This window comes from Hypanus sabinus, unplaced genomic scaffold (assembly GCF_030144855.1).
Source record: "Hypanus sabinus isolate sHypSab1 unplaced genomic scaffold, sHypSab1.hap1 scaffold_368, whole genome shotgun sequence".
Taxonomy (NCBI): domain Eukaryota; kingdom Metazoa; phylum Chordata; class Chondrichthyes; order Myliobatiformes; family Dasyatidae; genus Hypanus; species Hypanus sabinus.
The window spans coordinates 112,965-131,745 of record NW_026781264.1 but is presented as its reverse complement, the minus strand read 5'-3'; the positions used below and the strand labels follow the sequence as shown (position 1 = coordinate 131,745).

The 18,781-nt window shown below is 45.3% G+C and overlaps 1 protein-coding gene across 2 annotated transcripts; it reads right to left on the bottom strand.

The window, feature by feature from the left end:
• Nucleotides 1–2,830: 2,830 nt before the first annotated feature.
• Nucleotides 2,831–10,872, bottom strand: LOC132388635 (zinc finger protein 585A-like). Of its 2 annotated transcripts, none has more exons than XM_059961003.1 (2): nucleotides 10,778–10,872; nucleotides 2,831–7,893 (listed from the first exon to the last, which is right to left on the bottom strand). In XM_059961003.1, the coding sequence occupies exon 2, from the start codon at nucleotides 7,485–7,487 to the stop codon at nucleotides 6,030–6,032; it is 1,458 nt and encodes a 485-aa protein (XP_059816986.1). In that variant the 5' UTR covers nucleotides 7,488–7,893; nucleotides 10,778–10,872; the 3' UTR covers nucleotides 2,831–6,029. The 2 variants fall into 2 exon arrangements, with proteins under 2 accessions (XP_059816986.1, XP_059816987.1); XM_059961004.1 differs by lacking the exon at nucleotides 10,778–10,872 and adding an exon at nucleotides 9,580–9,600.
• Between the last annotated feature and the right edge of the window lie 7,909 nt (nucleotides 10,873–18,781).

Sequence of the window (18,781 nt, the reverse complement as noted above, 5' to 3'; positions counted from 1 at the left end):
CGATGGCCGGAGGTCTGCACATCGTCTCCGAAGGCCGGAGATCTGCACAGCGCCACCAGTGGCTGGAGATCTATACAGCGCCACCCGTGGTCGGGGGCCGGAAGGACAACGGAGAGGTAAATCACAAACACGACAAAGTCTGTAGATTCTGGAAATCCAAAGCAACACAAACAAAACGCTGGCCGAACACAGCAGGCCGGGTAGCAGCGGGAATGGAAATCAGAATGAAAATGTTTGGACACCGGGAACTCCCGCACGGAGCGGATAGTTCAAAGGTTAGTTTATTATTAGAGCAGCTATCCATAAATAACACTGAGTTTCTGTTTCTCCATAGAACCACGAAACAAAGAAAGAGCATGAAAGTCGCTCAGGGAGAAAAATCAAACTCCCACCCCACCCCCCGGATCAAGAAGAACGGGATCCCAATCATCAAACCCCAAAACCCACCCCTCCGCACAAAAGGGAACAATAACATCGAGCCCCACATAAAAAAAAAACACTCCTACCCCGCACAACTGCGGTGGAGCCGGTGTCACCAGTGTAGAGGCGGCCGCATCGGGAGCAGCGGACACAACGGGCGACCCCGGAAGATTCACAGGTGAAGTGTCGCCTCACCTGGAAGGATGTTTGGACAACGGAGAGAGTTCGGCCATCTGGCCCTTTCATTGTGACACCCCAAACTCCACGTCAAATCCGTCCAAACGAATCTGGGTGAATTTTAATGACCAATATATATTGATCAGCTGATTGAATGATCCCCTGACTCTGAGAGGAAGGGGTATCTATTGTCCACACTGTCTGGGTGTTGAGTTTACCAGGAGACAAAGACTGCAGGGACGAAAGGTTTTCTGTTGGCTAATACACTGTGTGTATTGCCCGCTGGCAATTCTGGTGTTGTGACCCGAATCGGGACAAACACCACGCTGCCCACTCCACCAACAACACGGCACAGCCGAACACATAACAGGGGACTTTACATCCCACAACCCTGGATTCAGTGATGAAACCCGTGATTAATGTTGTTGTCCCACTGAAAAGTCCATTAAGGTGCTTTTAAATGCCTGCGCTCTCCCACAGGTGACGTCACATAGCTCCTACCCCCCGCCCCCCCACGCGCCTGACGTCACACATGGGCTCCCCACACCGGGATCTGCCCTCACGTGCGCGGTGTCTTACGTCACCCACGCGCTGCTGTGCACAAGCTTCATCGGTTTAACGGCTGGGCTAATAATCACGTGACCAGCCCCTCTCCCACCGCTGTCAACAGAGGATTCAGGAGCTACGTTATTCCCATTGGTGCGAAGCGATGTCAATCACTGGTTACAACCAGTCACGGAGGCGGAAAAGCCGAGTGGGCGTTACCCCGCTGAGTACGTCTCCCGCTCAAGCGCCTCCTCAGAGCGGAGAAAACCTCAAAGTAAATGTCCGCTTTCTGATTTATTTCCATTTCCCTCCGAGGGCAGTTGGGGCGTTTGTGAAGCGTCTCCTGCGGCCGGAGTCTGATGTATCGCTGAGAGGTAGGAGGAGACCGCTCGGCCCGTCTGTTCGATGCCGGTTCCCCGGGGAGGGAGGGATTTTACTGAAAGGATGATGATGGTGAGAGAGGGGGCGGACAGGATATTTGGCCCGGTGGGGACAGGAGGGGCTCATCTGTGGAAATATCTGAGCCCACGGTGGTGTCGAGCAGAGGGATTCACCACATGGGGGGCAAACACCGGCAGACTGTTGCCCTGCAAGCGGGGCCAATGGTCCGGGCAAAGTGACAATTATTTGGGCTTTGTTGAGATTGTACCTGGAATATGGTGTAAAATCCCGCTCCCCACACTAACACGGGTTTACAGACCAAAGAACAAACTGCCGGAGGAACTCAGTGGGTCGGACACCATCTGTGGAGGGAAATGGACCGTCAACATTTCGGGCCGAGACCCTCCCTCTGGACCGAGAGTGGACGGGAAATGGTCAGAGAAAAGAGGTGAGGGGTGGGGATGCGGCAAGAGCCGGGGAGTGAGAGGTGGATCCAGGTGATGGGGGAGGTGGGGAGGTGGAAATAGTGACAGGGGTGGGAGGTGAGTGGTTGGGGCAACACGGGGCTGAAGAATATGGAAATTCCATAGAGGATTAACAAAGAGGTTAGAGAGTATTTGTTATAGAGAGTGCAATGAAGATTCACCTGAATGATCCCTGGTGTGGTGGGGTCATCATATGAAGAAAGATCAAATGTGATAACCCTTTCATTTAGAGTATCGAGGACTGAGAGGTGAACATTGACATGCACTACTTCATTACCGGTTGAACTAGGGATCCCAGTCTCTGAAACAGGGGGTGAACTGCCCGGCACTGAGATGAGGGGAATTGTTTCCACTCTGAGGGTGGTGAATGTCTGTAAATCCCCACCACAGGGGGCGATTATTCTACCTAGAGATTCTACATCTTCCAACCCTTTACAACCTCGTTATAATGAGTTTATTTAATATTTTACCAAAAGAGCCATACAGCCCTACTACCGGCTCATTATTTCAAGAAACATATAAGTATCTGGGAAACGAGAGGACCTGCAGATGCTAGAAATGGAGAGAACGACACATAAAGTGCTGGAGGAGCTCAGCATGTCAAGCAGCATCTATGGATGGGAATCAACATTCCTGGCCAAGTCTCTTCTTTATGACTCGATACCCACATATCTGGAATATCAACAAGCAAAGACAATAGAAAGTAGTGTGAAATCCATAAAACCTTTGACAAAATTTAGTTCATGGCTTCAAAAAAACCTGCCAAACAGAGCTCAATAGGAAACAAATACAACAAAGGCAATAAATACTTGCATCAATACCGAGATTGACTTTTTTAATGAAAATATCTTGGTCCCATTTCAATCAGTAAAATTTACAAAGACAAATAAGAACTGAAGAGACTTTAGAAAAGTCTATTTACACGAAGTCCCACTTAGATTAACGACTACCTTGGACACAAGGAGGAACAGGAATAACACACATGAAAAAAAAATCACACAACAGTCAGATAAAACCTAAATATATATTTTCATCAAAAATAAACAGGATTCAGCACTCCATGTGTGTATATGCAATCGTGATAAGAAATACAGACCAGAAAACTTAAATGAGAGGCCAACTCAGAACAATAAGTCATCACTCTGGAAGAAAACATTAACCAGTGGAATGAGTATGACCCTCCATGGGAGACATCCCAACGATCTGAGCAGACTAGATGGTGTGAAGGAAGCAACGAGCACCTGACTGAGAGTTGGAGATCCCTTCCCAGAATCAGCGGGGTTCCTTGCAGAAATACAGGACAAGGTGTTTAAGAAAAAGAAAAAAATCTGAAATACATGGAATTCAAGCAAGCAAGACACTAAATGCAGAAAATGCCAAGAGACACCAGACACAATCCAACACATTCCAGGATCCTGCAGCAGTTTAACTCAGTCTGATTACTTACGCAGGTACAATCAAGTGGAAAATGTCATTCACCAAAATCTTGCTTTAAAATACAAATGGATGAATGACCACGGTAACTTCATTAAGGCACTATAAATTCAAGCCTGATTCAGTTAAGGACATAATCTCACAATTTATTTGATAATTAATACATTATTAGAGATAGGATCATCTCAAATAACCATTCAGATATAATTTACAGGATAAACAAGCAAGAATAACTCCCTCAATAGGTATAACCATTCTCAACACACACATGTGCCTCGACCAATGGGGCCTCTCACCACAGGCATTGTTCATCAGTCAGATAACAAAATTATTTTGTCTGCCAATTAACGTCCAAGTGTTGCTACTCTGTCATTCGTTGCCATGCCCCACTGTTGATTCCTTTCTCCTCATCATACGTTCTTACCAGAACCATCGTCCAGAGTCCCAAACTCTGCCCTGTGCAGACCCGCCTCTGATTTCTGACCCTGCTCCTTTGAACATCCTACTTATGGTTTCCCATTCCAATTTAAGTCTTTAGAGGACAGTGGTGTTTCCAACAACCCTTTAGAAGCAGGGAAAATGAGTCATAATGTGGAAATAAGTTGTGTTTAAGGAGGTTAACGAACAATGTCATTCTTCATCAGCCCAGAGATTAGAACTGCAGTCATCTCGACTTTTTCAGTCTGCAGAGAATTCAAGGGAAACAACAGGGGAGGATTTAAATGGACTGATGTGGAACAGATTCACTGGCCGGGTTCAGCAGGCCTGAGTACACCAGTTGTGTTATAAATTCACTAAGCACCAAAGACAGAGTTTATAATAGAACTGGTTTATTTGTAACAGATGCAGAATATTAAACTCCAGCCCCATTAAAGGTGAATGTGCAGCAGAAGAAACACCTCCCATGCCCAGTGACCAGGGTGCAGAACTGGGTGTGGTGAGCAGCAGCAATAATTGCAGATTTCAGCACCAATAGTCGCTCTCGAAATTGCATTCAGCAACGGTGATGGACAAATATCCAGCATGCAGCTCATTGAAACTATCTCCCCAGTTTGAACCTGGTAGTGTGTTACAAGTGTAACACACTGTAAGGTTTCACTGCTGAGGTAATGGCTTCCCTGCAGCAGCAATGTTTAGGTTACGACTAGAGATAACAGGGTTTTGGAGTGTGGGACTATCCAATGAGAGAAATGTTCTTTCTTGTGAGTCTGGAAGAGAGATTTTCATGGCCTTTTGCTGGGGAGAGATGAGAAGACGTGAATGGAGAGACTGGGCCCTTTTTCTTTTTTTTTGTTTTCTTTACTAACCCTCTGGTCAAAGTAAGAATTATAAATCTTAATAGCTTAATCACATATTATGTACAATTTGTTACTTCAGGTGTCACACAGACGCAAACCTATAAAACTACCAGCAACAATTAAATACACTTGGAGTCTAGTTTTGCTGTTAACAAACAAAATTTTATTGGTAACTACTAATAATAGTGAACTTAAACCAGATAATCCAAGGGTTAGCAATGTTATGCATATATAGGTGTGAATACAGGTTTCCCCCGGTATCTAAAGCTAGAGTGTTCCTATGAAACCATTTGTAAGCCGAAATGTCATGAAGTGAAGAAGCAATTACCATTAATCTAAATGGGAAAAGATTTTGGATGTTCCCAGACCCAAAGAAAACCCACCAAATCATACCAAATAGCACATAAAACCTAAAATAACACTAACCTATAGTAAAAGTAGGAATGATAAAGTAGAAATATTGTATGTACGGTGTAGATTCACTGAAATTCGGGAAGATAGTGAACTGAAATCGATTTGGAGAGAAAAAAAATCGGCACGTGCACGCATGCGTAGACAAATGCCGCACAAGGCTTCACGGTCACCCTAGTCTTTCTCGGGGTAAACTCACGTATAAAGCAGGCATCATCTTTATCATAAAAGTGAAAATCCTCTTTGGTTAGCAAAAACAGGTACTAACGTAGGTCTTTCGTAACAGTGAGCTGTCGTAAAGCGAACGTCCGAAAAACGGGAGCCACCTGTATATAAAATCCAAAACCAAGGTGGTAAACGACATTGTCTTACAATGATGTGGTAGATTCAATTTAGTTCACAAGATGGGGGGGGGGGGGGATAATAGACTTCTCTGTAAGAAGTCGCTTGCTTGTTCTGTGTTGGTAAAGGATCATTCTGACCTTGCTTAACCACACAGAACATAAACATTAGCTGGTCACCATAGCAACCCAGCACTTCTGCAGAAATCCAACAGCGTGTCCAAGGTCAGTCTCGGTTCTCTTTGCACTTTAAAGAGACAGTCCACAGAGAGTATGAACCCCAAGGGCAGATTACACAGGGGACACATCGCTCAGTATCCACCCAAACGAGATTCTTCAGTTTGGCCAGACTGGGGGCTATAACCCCCTCTGTTAAGCTGCCAGCACAACTGGAAGCTACATAACATTAGATGACTGAGTGAATTGCTTCCTACATTCACAGCAGGTGAACGGCCTCTCCCCAGTGTGAACTCAATGATGCACACTGGTTGTTTTGGCTGAGAGAATTTCTTCCCAAAGTCCAAGCATATTGGTCTCTACCCAGTGTGAAGGCGCTGGTGTGCCTTTAGGATGGATGACTGAGTGAATCCCTTCCCACATTCTGAGCAACTGAACGGCTTCTCCCCAGTGTGAACTCGCCGATGTACCAGTAAGGTGGATGACTTAGTGAATCCCTTCCCACATTCTGAGCAGGTGAAAGGCCTCACCCCAGTGTGAACTTGCTGGTGTGCCAGTAGTTGGGATGACCGAGTGAATCCCTTCCCACACTCTGAGCAAGTGAACGGCCTCTCCCCAGTGTGAACTTGCTGATGTACCTTCAGTTGGGATGACGAAGTGAAACCCTTCCCACAGACTGAGCAAGTGAACGGCCTCTCACCAGTGTGAAGTCGCAGATGTATCTGCAGATGGGATGATCGAGTGAATCCCTTCCCACAGTCTGAGCAGGTGAATGGTCTCTCACAAGTGTGAACTCGCTGATGTATCTTCAGTTGGGATAACGAAGGGAATCCCTTCCCACAGTCTGAGCAGGTGATTGGCCACTTTCCGGTATGAACTCGCTGATGTATCTTCAGATGGGATAACGAAGCAAATCCCTTCCCGCAGTCCGAGCAGGTGATTGGCCACTCTCCGGTGTGAACTCCCTGGTGTGCCTTCAGTTGAGATAACTGAGAGTATCCTTTCCCACAGTCCGAGCAGGTGAACGGCCTCTCCCCAGTGTGAACTCGCTGATGTACCTTCAGATGGGATGATGAAATGAATCCCTTCCCACAGTCTGAGCAGGTGAATGGCCTCTCCCCAGTGTGAACTCGCTGATGTATCTTCAGATGGGATGATGAAGTGAATCCCTTCCCACAGTCTGAGCAGGTGAACGGCCTCTCACCAGTGTGAACTCGCTGATGTATCTTCAGATGGGATGACGAAGCGAATCCTATCCCACAGTCCGAGCAGGTTATTGGCCACTCTCCAGTGTGAACTCGCTGATGTACCTTCAGTTGAGATGACTGAGCGAATCCCTTCCCACAGTTTGAGCAGGTGAATGGCCTCTCTCTGGTGTGAACTCGCTGATGTACCTGAAGTTGAGGTAACTCAGTGAATCCCTTTCCGCAGTCTGAGCAGGTGAACGGCCACTCTCCGGTGTGAACTGACCGGTGTTTCAGTAACTTATATGACGAAATGAATCCCATCCCGCAGTCCAAGCAGGTGAATGGCCTCTCCCCAGTGTGAACTTGCTGATGTTCCTTCAGTTGAGATGACTGAGCGAATCCCTTCCCACAGTCTGAGCAGGTGAATGGCCTCTCCCCAGTGTGAACTCGCTGATGTACCTTCAGTTGAGATGTCTGAGCGAATCCCTTCCCACAGTCTGAGCAGGTGAATGGCCTCTCCCCGGTGTGAACTGACTGGTGTCTCAGTAACTTATATGTGGAAGTGAATCCTTTCCCACAGTCCGAGCAGGTGAATGGCCTCTCCCCGGTGTGAACTCGCTGGTGAGCCATTAGGACAGATGACCGAGTCAATCCTTCTCCACAAATTCCTCAGATGACCAGTCTCTGCCCAGTGTGAACTGACTGGTGTGTCCGCAGGTGGGAAGACCAACTGAATCCCTTCTCACTCACAGAACAGGTGAATGGCCTTGCCCAGTGTGAACTTGCTGATGTACCTTCAGTTGAGATGACCGAGTGAATCCATTCCCACTGTCTGAGCAGATGAATGGGCTCCCCCCATGTAAACTAATGGGCATGCCAGTTGGTCAGATGATCGAGTGAATCCCTACCCACAGTCTGAGCAGGAAGGATGATCGAGTGAATCTCTTGCTCCACTTCTTAAATATCTGGACAGAGACAGCAAAACTAGCGTGTTGTGTTCGAGATTCCCGTAGGCAAATTCCTTGTCATTTTTAACCTGTAAAAAGATTTACAAAATCCATCAATGGGTGTAGGACAACATTTCAGATGAGATTCCCTGAGTTGTCAAGGTGTGAGCTGGCATCACACTGTTTCAGTGAAGTTTAACCCAAGTTGGAGAGAGAAATCACCTTTAACTGGGCACAGTGCTGGTATCTGGAATGACCATCAATTCCCTGATGCTCTTCCTGTCTCTTTAAGAATGAGGCATTTCTGCCATCTCCAATCTGTGACCTGGCTCAGTTTGACTCTCTCCGTTGGTATTGTTCCCTGTTCCCACTGAGCTGCATGGGTTCCTGGCCCCAAAGTAACTGAAACACTCTCACACAAGTAGCCTGCAATCCGTTCTATGCACCCACAACTCTCAGTGTAAATAAAGTTACCCCTGACATCCCCTCCATATCAACTTTCAAGCACCTTGAAACTGTGCTCCCTCACATTAGCCATTTCAGCCCTGGGGTAAAAACCTCTAGCTATCCACACGATCAGTGTCCCTCATCATCCTATACATCTGAAAAAGGCTCTAAACATAAACAAAGATATTATACATATCTTTGAGGATTTGTTGGGAATAGACAACGTTATGACAGTATAGATAGGGTACAGGTAAGCAGCTTTTTCCACTGAGGATGGGTGCGATGACAACCATAGGTCATGGGTAAGCGGGGAAGTGAAAATTTAATGGGAACATTTGGAAAAGCTCTTTACTGAAATGGTCGTGAGAGCGTGCAGTGAGATGCCAGCACAAGTGGTGAATATGAGTTCGGTTTCACCATTTAAAAGAAGTTTGGATGGGAGCCTGGATGGTAGGGGTATGGCGGGCGATGGTCCCGGTGCAGTTAGTTGCATTAGACAGTTTAAATGTTTGTTTGGCATTGAATGGATTGGGCAAATAGCCTGTTTCCGTACTGAACTTCTCCATGTTTCTGTGACAGAAGCTGGCTAAACTTGCTTGGAAGGGAAAGATAGGAGTGACAACGGAGCAACAATGGCTGGAGTTTCTGGGAGCAATTCAGGAGCTGAGTGATCGATACATCCCAAAGAAGTGGAAGCATTATAAAGGCAGGAAGACACAACCGTGGCTGAAATGAGAAGCCAAAGCCAACATAAAAGCCAAAGAGAGGGCAAGCAAAAGAGCAAAAACTATTGGAAGCTTTTAGAAACCAACAGAAGACGACTAAAAATAAGTCCGATGAGCTCGGGGGTGGAATTATGATACTGTTGTCAATAATGAGTCTTGGTAGCACCCAACAGTCTGAGGCATTTAGAGGAACAAAATATCGGGGGCCTCAATATCTCTTGAAAACCAAGGCTCCCTGCACCAGTTACCTTTCAGCATACGAACTCTACACTCTCAAAAATGTCACTTCTGAAGGCCTCCCACTTACCAAGTACTCCTTTGCCAGAAAACGGCCTATCCCAAACCACACTTGTCAGGTCCTTTTGACACCATCAAAACTGACCTTTTATCCCCTCTGTTCTGTTCCCCTAACTAACGAATCCCCTATCACCCGTTTGACTTTCCTCTGCCAGGTAATCCCTCCATCCCCAACAGTTTCTAAAGCGGCCCACCTGGCTGTTGTGTGGGATGGCAACAAGAGTACTCTGCGATGGCTATTTAACTTCATTCCCCTTCACGTCTCTCACCTAGTTTCCTGTCTCCTGCACCTTAGGTGTAACTCACCTCTCTTCATGTCATATCTATCACCCCCTCCAACTGCTGGATGATCCACAATTCATCCGTTTTCAGCTCCAACTCCTCAAAGTGCAGCTGGGTGCACATCTTGTAGGTGAGGGTGTCAGGGACACTGGAGTTCTCCCCACCAATGTCCCCTCTAATTTGTAATCACCAGTGTGCACAGAAATCTTGTACTGTGCATTCTTTTACCCAGTGACGACATGTGCACTGCGAATTTTATATAGAGAGGTATTCCTTTTAACAGCCAGCAAATCACTGTCTGTAAGAACTGTGATCTCCTCTGGGCTCGATTCAGTTCATCTGCCCTCTCACACCATGTCACAGGCCTGTAAAGGGTAATGAAGGATTTTCTCTCCAGTGCTTTTGCACTTTGTCCATAAGTGGTTTGCTTGCTAAATTATGCTTTAAAAAGTCAGATTTCCAAATAGCACTCCAATTCTTCCCTCTTGTAAACTCTCCAACAATTTTTGCATCACCACAATACACACAGGTATCACCAGTTTCTGTATTGTACATAAATATTTCCCCTGAAGTCTCCCCCAATGACTGACGGTGGTGACCTCAGTGATGGCAATCCCAATGAATATGAAGGGAAGGGCAGTAGTCTGTCTCACTGGAGTCTGGCACATTTGATGTGAAAGCTACTTGTTGCCCAGGGCAAAGGTGTTTGATATCATTATCTTCCAGAGAGAATGGTACAAAACATGTCGTCACGGGTTGAAAAGTCCAGAACAAGAGGAGGTGGAACAAGCAACACACACAAAATGCTGGAGGAACTCAGCAGGCCGGGCAGCATCTATGGAAAAGAGTACTAATGCTGAGTTCCTCCGGCATTTTGTGTGTGTTGGTTGGATTTCCAGCATCTGCAGATTTTCTCCTGTCAGTGATCGGAGGTAGAACAAAGGCGAATTTCTCAACTGGAGATGTAAAAGATTTTGTTCCCTTTCTCCCGAGTTCCTAATCCTTGCATTTAGATAGCTGGAGCTCAGCTCTGTCTGAGAGATCCATCGGTTCCCATTCACTCATCAGCCGGGAGCTCCCCGGGGCCCGTGTACGGATCGTGAGGCTGAGAGAGAGGGAAGAGAGCAGGACTGTCCCGGGATTGCGGACTGTGATGTCCGGATTTCACAGGAATCGTTCTGAAGTCGGTGTTTCAGAGAAAAACACGGAGAATCACTCTTACCTCCATCCGACATTTTCAAGGCCTTCAGTGTACTATGCGCATGCGTGACACTCGGGGACGTCCTCAGCCTGACGCCTGCGCATTTCATCGGTGCCTCAACGACGGCGAAATTTTTAACTCATGGCCCTATGGGTAATCACGGTGCCATTAAAGATTAGTGCAGGTACCGGTTCAAGGTCCATACCTTATTTTTTCGTGTGCATCGAAAAATCTGCAGCTGTTTTACCGCAGAAAGCGGCTCCCATAAGCAATATACTCAATATCAATGCCTATCGAATGCCAAAGTAAAATGCAGTTATAAAACACAGGAGATTCTGCAGTTGCTTGGAATACAGAGACGCACACACACAAATACTGGAGGAACTCTGCAGTTCAAGCAGCAACTAAGTAGAGGAGTGCACAGGCTAGGCATGCTGAAAGGGCTCGGTGTAAACGTTGTCTTTTTATTCCTCTTCACAATTGCTGTCTGTTGATTTCCACCAGTATTTTGCAGAAATTAACCACCTTTTTTTTTCGATCAACCAATTTCCAAATGCTTCTAATCTTTCTTCTGTAGCCACATCCAGCTGGTCTGATTCCTCCTCCTCGTAAACTCTAGACCCCAACTCTCATTGCAGCCCCAAAGCCTGACTCAATCTGGCAACTCTTTGATTTCTGACTCTGCACCATCGAAGATTCACTTGCTAGACAGCTGTCAGACTTTAGAGGTGTATTGTGTTACGAGACTGCAGGTTCGTTTACTGCGAGTGCGTTTTTAGTGTCTGATTGAGGTCTTTGACGTAAAACACAAAGGGTGAGGGGGCGGGAGAGGGAGAGGGGGAGGGGAGTGGGGAGGGAGAGAGGGAGGGGAGGGGGAACGGGGAGGGGGAGATGGGCGACGGGCGAGAACGTCACAACCACAGTGAGCTCATCGTCTTATTCAGCCCGGAGACAATCATTCAGGTGTATAAGATGATAAGAGGCATTGGTCGTGTGGATAGCCAGAGGCTTTTTCCCAGTAGGAAAATGGCTAACACGAGGGGGAATAGGTTTAAGCTGCTTGGAAGTAGGTACAGAGGAGATATCAGAGCAATGTTTTTTTTAAGCAAAGAGTGGTGTGTGTGTGGAATGCACTGCCAGCGACGGTGGTAGAGGCGAATACAATAGGGTCTTTTAAGAGACTCTTGGATAGGTACATGGAGCTTAGGAAAATAGATTTCTGTTATTCTATGAAATTCAAGGGAAATCTTCTATTCCACGGAGTGGTGACTAGTTGCAACCTGTCACCTCAGGGAGTGTGAGAGGGGAACGGCAGGTTTTGATATACGGATATGGAACAGAAACATGGGCAGGAACCAGATGGGCCGAGTGGCCTTTCTAGTTGACATTGTGAGTGTGGTAGAGACAGTAAGTACCTGAAACACGGGATTTTATACAAAACTGTTTTAACTTTCACAGCTCCACAATATTAAACACCAGTCTAGTTTAAGTCTAACATCAGCAGAACAGACTCCTCCAATGCTCAGTGACCAGGGTTCAGTCCTGGGTGCAATGAGCAGCCACCAGAACTGCAGAATCTGACAGTAACAGTCCCTCATGAACCTGCAGCTGCCTTCAGTCACCGTGATGGTTAGACTTTTAACACAGAGGTAATTTGAACTTCCTCCCTGATGTAGGAGGGTTCAGACCGAAGATGTAGGGGAGAAGGAAAACAAAAAGATAATAAAGTTGCGTGCACCGTTAGGGATAAGCAGAGAGGAAGAGGTGGAGAGTTTCTTAAATGCATCTATTTTAATGCTACGAGCATTGTCAGATAGGTGGATGAGGTTAGAGCATGGATTGAGACATGGAAATATGATGTTGTAGCTATCAGTGAAACATGGTTGCAAGACAGGTGTGATTGGCAACTAAATATCCCTAGATTTCGTTGCTTAAGGTGTGAAAGAATCGGAGGGGCAAGAGGGTGAGGCATTGCATTGCTTGTCCGAGAAAATATTACAGTGGTATTTTGACAGGACAGATTAGAGGGCTCGTCTCGGGAGACTACTTGGATGGAATTGAGGAATGGGAAAGGTGTAGTAACACTTATAGGGGTGTATTATAGACCACATAATGGGGAGCGAGAATTGGAGGAGCAAATTTGTAAGGAGATAGCAGATATTTGTAGTAACCACAAGGTTGTGATTGTGGCTGATTTTAATTTTCCACACATCGACAGGGAAGCCCATACTGTAAAAGGGATGGATGGTTTCGAGTTTGTAAAATGTGTGCAGGATAGGTTTTTGCAGCAATGCATGGAGGTACCAACTAGAGAAGTGGCAGTGTTGGATCTCCTGCTGGGAATGAGATAGGTCAGGTGATGGAGGTATGTGTTGGGGAGCACTTCGGGTCCAGTGATCACAATACCATTAGTTTCAATATAATTATGGAGAAGGATAGGACTGGACCTAGTGTTGAGATTTTTGATTGGAGAAAGGCTAACTTTGATGAGATGCGAAAAGATTTAGGAGTGGATTGGGACAATTAGTTTATGGGAAGGATATTACAAAGAAATGGAGTTCATTTAAAGGTGAAATTTTGAGGGTACAGAATCTTTATGCTCCTATTAGGTTGAAAGGTTAGAAGTTCGAGAGAGCCATGGTTTTCGAGAGATATTGTAAACATGGTTCGGAAAAAGAGATAGATCTATAATATAGGCAGCATGGAGCAAATGAGGTGCTCAAGGAATATAAAGAATGTAAAAAGAATCTTAAGAAAGAAATTAGAAAAGCTAAAAGAGGATATGAGGCTGCTTTGGCAAGTAAGGTGAAAATGAATCCAGAGGGTTTCTACAGTTATATTAATAGCAAAACGATAGTGAGGGATAGAATTGGTCCCTTAGAGAATCAGCGTTGACAGCTATGGGGGAGATTTTGAAAAATGATTTTCATTGGTATTCACTAAGGAGAAGGTTATTGAATTGTGAAAGGTAAGAGAAACAAGTACGGTAGTTATGGAAACTCTGATAATTAAATAAGAGGAGGTACAGGAGCTTTTAAGGAATATAAAAGTGGACAAGTCTCTGGTTCCTGACAGGATATTCCCTGGAACCTTGAGGGAAGTTAGTGTAGAAATAGCAGGAGCTCTGACGGAAATATTTCAAATGTCATTAGAAACGGGGATGGTGCCGGAAGATTGGCGAATTGCTCATGTTGTTCCATTGTTTAAAAAGGGTTCTAAGAGTAAACCTAGCAACGATGGGCCTGTAAGTTTGACGTCAGTGGTGGGTAAATTAAAGGAAAATATTCTTAGATATGGTATATAATTATCTGATTAGACAGGGTCTGATTAAGAACAGTCAACATGGATTTGTGCATGAAAGATCATGTTTGACAAGCCGCATTGAACTTTTTGAAGTGGTTACTAGGAAAGTTGACGAGGGTAAAGCAGTGGATGTTGTCTATAGGGACTTCAGTAAGTCCTTTGACAAGATTCCACACGGAAGGAAGTTAGGAAGGTTCAATCATTAGGTATTAATATTGAAGTAGTAAAATGGAATCAACAGTGGCTGGATGGGAGATGCCAGAGAGTAGTGGTGGATAACTGTTTGTCAGGTTAGAGGCCGGTGACTAGTGTTGTGCCTCAGGGATCTGTACTGGGTCCAGTGTTGTTTGTCATATACATTAATGATCTGGATGGTGGGGCGGTAAATTGGATTAGTAAGTAAGCAGATGATACAAAGATGGGTGGCGTTGTGGATAATGAAGTAGGTTTTCAAAGCTTGCAGAGAGATTTAAGCCAGTTAGAAGAGTGGACAAAAAAATGGCAGATGGAGGTTAATGTTGTTAAGAGTGAGGCGCTACATTTTGGTAGGTCTAATCAAAATAGGACATATATGGTAAATGGTAGGGCACTGAGGAATGCAACAGAACTGAGTGATCAAGGAATAATGGTGCATTGTTCCCTGAAGGTGGAATCTCATGTGGACAGGGTGGTGAAGAAAGCTGGCCTTTACAAATCAGAGCAGTGAGTATAGGAGTTGGGATGTAATGTTAAAATTATACAAGGCATTGTTCAGGCCAAATATGGAGTATTGTGTGCAGTTCTGATCATCGCATTATAGGAAAGATTTCAATATAATTGAGAGAGTACGGAAAAGAGTTACTGGAATGTTACCTGGGTTTCAACACCTAAGTTACAGAAAAAGGTTGAACAAGTTAGGTCTTTATTCTTTGGAGTATAGAAGGTTGAGGGGGGACTCAATAGAGGTATTTAAAATTTTGATGGGGATAGATTGATTTGACGTGGATAGGCTTTTTCCATTGAGAGTAGGGGAGATTCAAACACGAGGACTTGAGTTGAGAGTTAGGGGGAAAAAGTTTAGGGGTAACACGAGTGGGAACTTCTTTACTCAGAGAGTGGTAGTTGTGTGGAGGAGCTTCTAGTAGAAGTGGTAGAAGCAGGTTCGATATTAAAAAAAAATGTATAGGTATATCGACGGGAAAGGAATGGAGGGTTATGGGCTGAGTGCAAATTGGTGGGAATAGATGAGAGTAAGCTTTCAGCATGGACTAGAAGGGCTGAGAAGGCCTGTTTCCGTGCTGTAATTGTTATATGGTTATATAATAACCATCCAGAAATTATATTACAGGATAAACAAGCAGGACTAACTCCCTCAATAGATATAACCATTCCCAACACCCTCATTTCCCTTGACCAATGGAGCACCTCACAACAGGCATTGCTTGTGTCATCAGTCAGACAAACGAATTATTTTCTGTCAATCAGCTTCGACATGTCCACACTCTGTTATTCGGTTCCACTCGCTGCTGCTGATTCCCTTCTCATGATCCGTTCTTACCCCAACCATTTCCCGGAGCCCCACACTCTGCCCTGTGCAGACCTGCCTCTGGTTTCTGACCTTGCTCCGTTGAACATCCAACAGATGGTTTCCCATTCTGCTTTCAGTCTTTAGATGACAGTGGCGTTCTGTAGCAACAGTTTAGAAGCAGGGAAAATGACCCATAATGTGGAAATGAGCCCTAAATAAGGAGGTTAACTCCCAATGTCATTCTTCCTGAGACCAGAGATTAGAGGGACAAAGGACATCTGAGACAGAACTGCAGTCAGCTCGACTTCTACAGTCTGCAGAGAATTCAAGGGAAACCTCTTCACCAACAGAGTGGTGACTGTTTGGAACCCATCACCACAGGGAGAGCGAGAGGGGAACAACAGGGGAGGATTTAAAAGGACTGTCGTGTAGTTGAAACTCTGGCAAGGTCCAGGCGGCCACTCTCTACTGTACACGAGGTGTGTTATAAATTCACTAAGTACCAAAGACAGAGTTTAAAATAGAACTGATTTATTTGCACATATCCAGAATATTAAACTCCAGTCCCATTAAAGGTGAATATGCAGCAGAAGAAACTCCTCCCATGCCCAGTGACCAGGATGCAGAACTGGGTGTGGTGAGCAGCAGCAAATATTGCAGAGTTCAGCACTGACAGTCACTCTCGAAATTGCATTCAGCAACGGTGATGGACAAATATCCAGCATGCAGATTATTGAAACTTTCTCTCCAATGTGAACCCTGTAGTGTGTCACAAGGTTAGATTACTGTCTGAAACCATTCCCAGATTCGCAGCAGGTGAACATCCTCGCCCCAGTGAGAACTCAATGATACGCATTCATTTGAGATCACTGAGAGAATCTCTTCCCAATGTCTGACTGATAATGTTTTAAAGGATTTGGGGGATACTCAGATTCATGTAAATAATGGGTTGAGGTTGAGTTCCAACTGTGCCTGTGTTTGTGAATGGCTTTATTTAAGATGAAGTCTCACAGCTGCTTTTTGGAGCGACATAAAGGTTGAAGCTCATACAGATCCAAAAAAGACGTTTCCTGATAATTCACACCTTTGGTTTCGACAAAAGATGGTTGCTGATGAAGATAAGACAGGATATTCCTTTCTTAATTACAACTTTATGTTGAAGGTGTCTCTTATCTAAGTTATTAAGCTTTGCTTTATTTGAGCAACTGGAATATCTTTGGAAGTGATTGTTCTTTTTTATCGGTGGCCTTATAAATTGTAGCTATTCTGGAAGCCGAGCAGTGAACTTGTTTGAACCGCCAGAGGGATGAGACGCTTTTCCCCTTGATGTCGGGACAAAGTTACCTAGCCGGAGGAGCTCGAAGAAGTAACCTGGTGAACGGATAAGTAACGATCTTTCAGGGCTGTGGTTACTTGATCCGGTGAATTTAAGTCTACACTTATTGCTGTGGCTCGAATCCCAAAATAGGGAATGTCGCTCTGGGCTGAATAGGTGACTGAAGACTTGAGTCGAATCGCAATTGGGTAGCAATTGGGTAACCTCGCCCACGGGATTGGTACCTTGACCAGATCAAAAGAACTATTCGGACCAGGATTTAAGGTAAGCAGTTGTCTCGGTAAGGTTGCTGCGGGTGACATTGGCTATTCTGTATGACGGCCGGAAGCGGGATTGGGGCCCCGGTCGGGAGAAGCGGTCGCCGCTGCCCTGCGAATTCGATAAGGGGTCACGCAAGTCTCAGAATATGGCCGGTTGAAATTTGATAAGGATGCGACACTGGCAGCCCGGTAAATTTCTCACCTCCGCAGCAGAATATGGCCGGTTGAAGTTTAATGAGGCAAGTTCAGAGAAATGAAGGAAGGGAACCTCCCACTCCTCCAGAGTATGTGAGTGTTGTTTTGTGAAAATTAACGGAAAATATGCTAGCAGGTTTTTGTGATAATTAAAGTCTGCCGGTGACATTGGATATTCAGTATTGTTCTTAAAGAAAGAGTCGGGAATGGGGACCCCGGTCAGGAGAAGCGGCCACCGCTACCTAAGGGATTTGGCCATATCAGCTGCCTCCTGATAATATGGCCGGTTGAAGTTGATTAACGAGGAGGCAGGCTGGCTAAATTTCTCACCCAGCGTCATAAATAAGAGCAACTGATATTTGGCCCCCGGGGGGGGGGGGAGCGGGGGAGGAACTTGTGTTATAGAATCATGTAAGCAAGCGGTTAATTTAATCTGGAAAAAGAACTGTGGAAGGAAATGGAAATTCCTGATTGAGGAGTGGGAAGATAAAGCGGATGTAAAATTGAATAATACTTTACTGGCCAGTTGGAGGAATAATGCATGCAATACAGAAATAGAGGCATGTGCTGTTGTCGGAACTCCTAAGAGTCGGGAAACCCTTAAAGCTGAATGTGAATGGGTGGATGGGAGAGGAAAAGAGAGAAATAGCAACAGTGAAAACAGCAAAAGGCCGACAACGACAGAAAGGAGGGATTAAGGCAACAGCGCTGAACAAGAGCTGAAAAGGGTCCCGGGATCCCGATCCTATGTTTGGCATACAGACCCTGCTTGATGATTCAGAAGACACGGATTGGGATGAGGAATGGGGATTATTTCCCAGAGTTCCGATACCTCCGTCCCAAACCAGCGTTCCTCAGCACCCACTCCGCCTTATAATTCTGCATGTCCTTATCAAGACACTAAGGGATCAGGTATAGGGGAACGAGTAAAACTAAATCGAAGAAATAAGGGGCGTAAAGAAACAGAATAGAGATCAGGGTGAAGAATTAGCCTAATTTACTCAGTAAATGGAGGAAGTCCAAATTAGCTCCCCGGGGCAATATCCCACTAGACAACTGCCCAATCCACGAGCAGCAGACGATATTGTGGAATCGACTGTTGAGGTTTATGTCCCTTGGAAACGGCCAGAAATGATCATGATAATGAATCAAACCCCAGACCGGAATGAAAAACCAGCTAAGTTTGCCCAGTATGTCCGGAGTACTATTAAAATGTAGGTGGCTACTACTAAATATTTATTTGGATTATGTTGCTTGATTTTATCCCCAGAAGAAAAAGGTAAATGGTTGGAACAAATGAGTGATGATACGGGGCCGGTTCGAACTCATGACGATTTACAACAAAATATCCCTGATGATCATTACTGGATTAACCATTTGATTCAAGCACTGGAGCGAGCCCTTCAGCGAACAGGGTGCTGGAA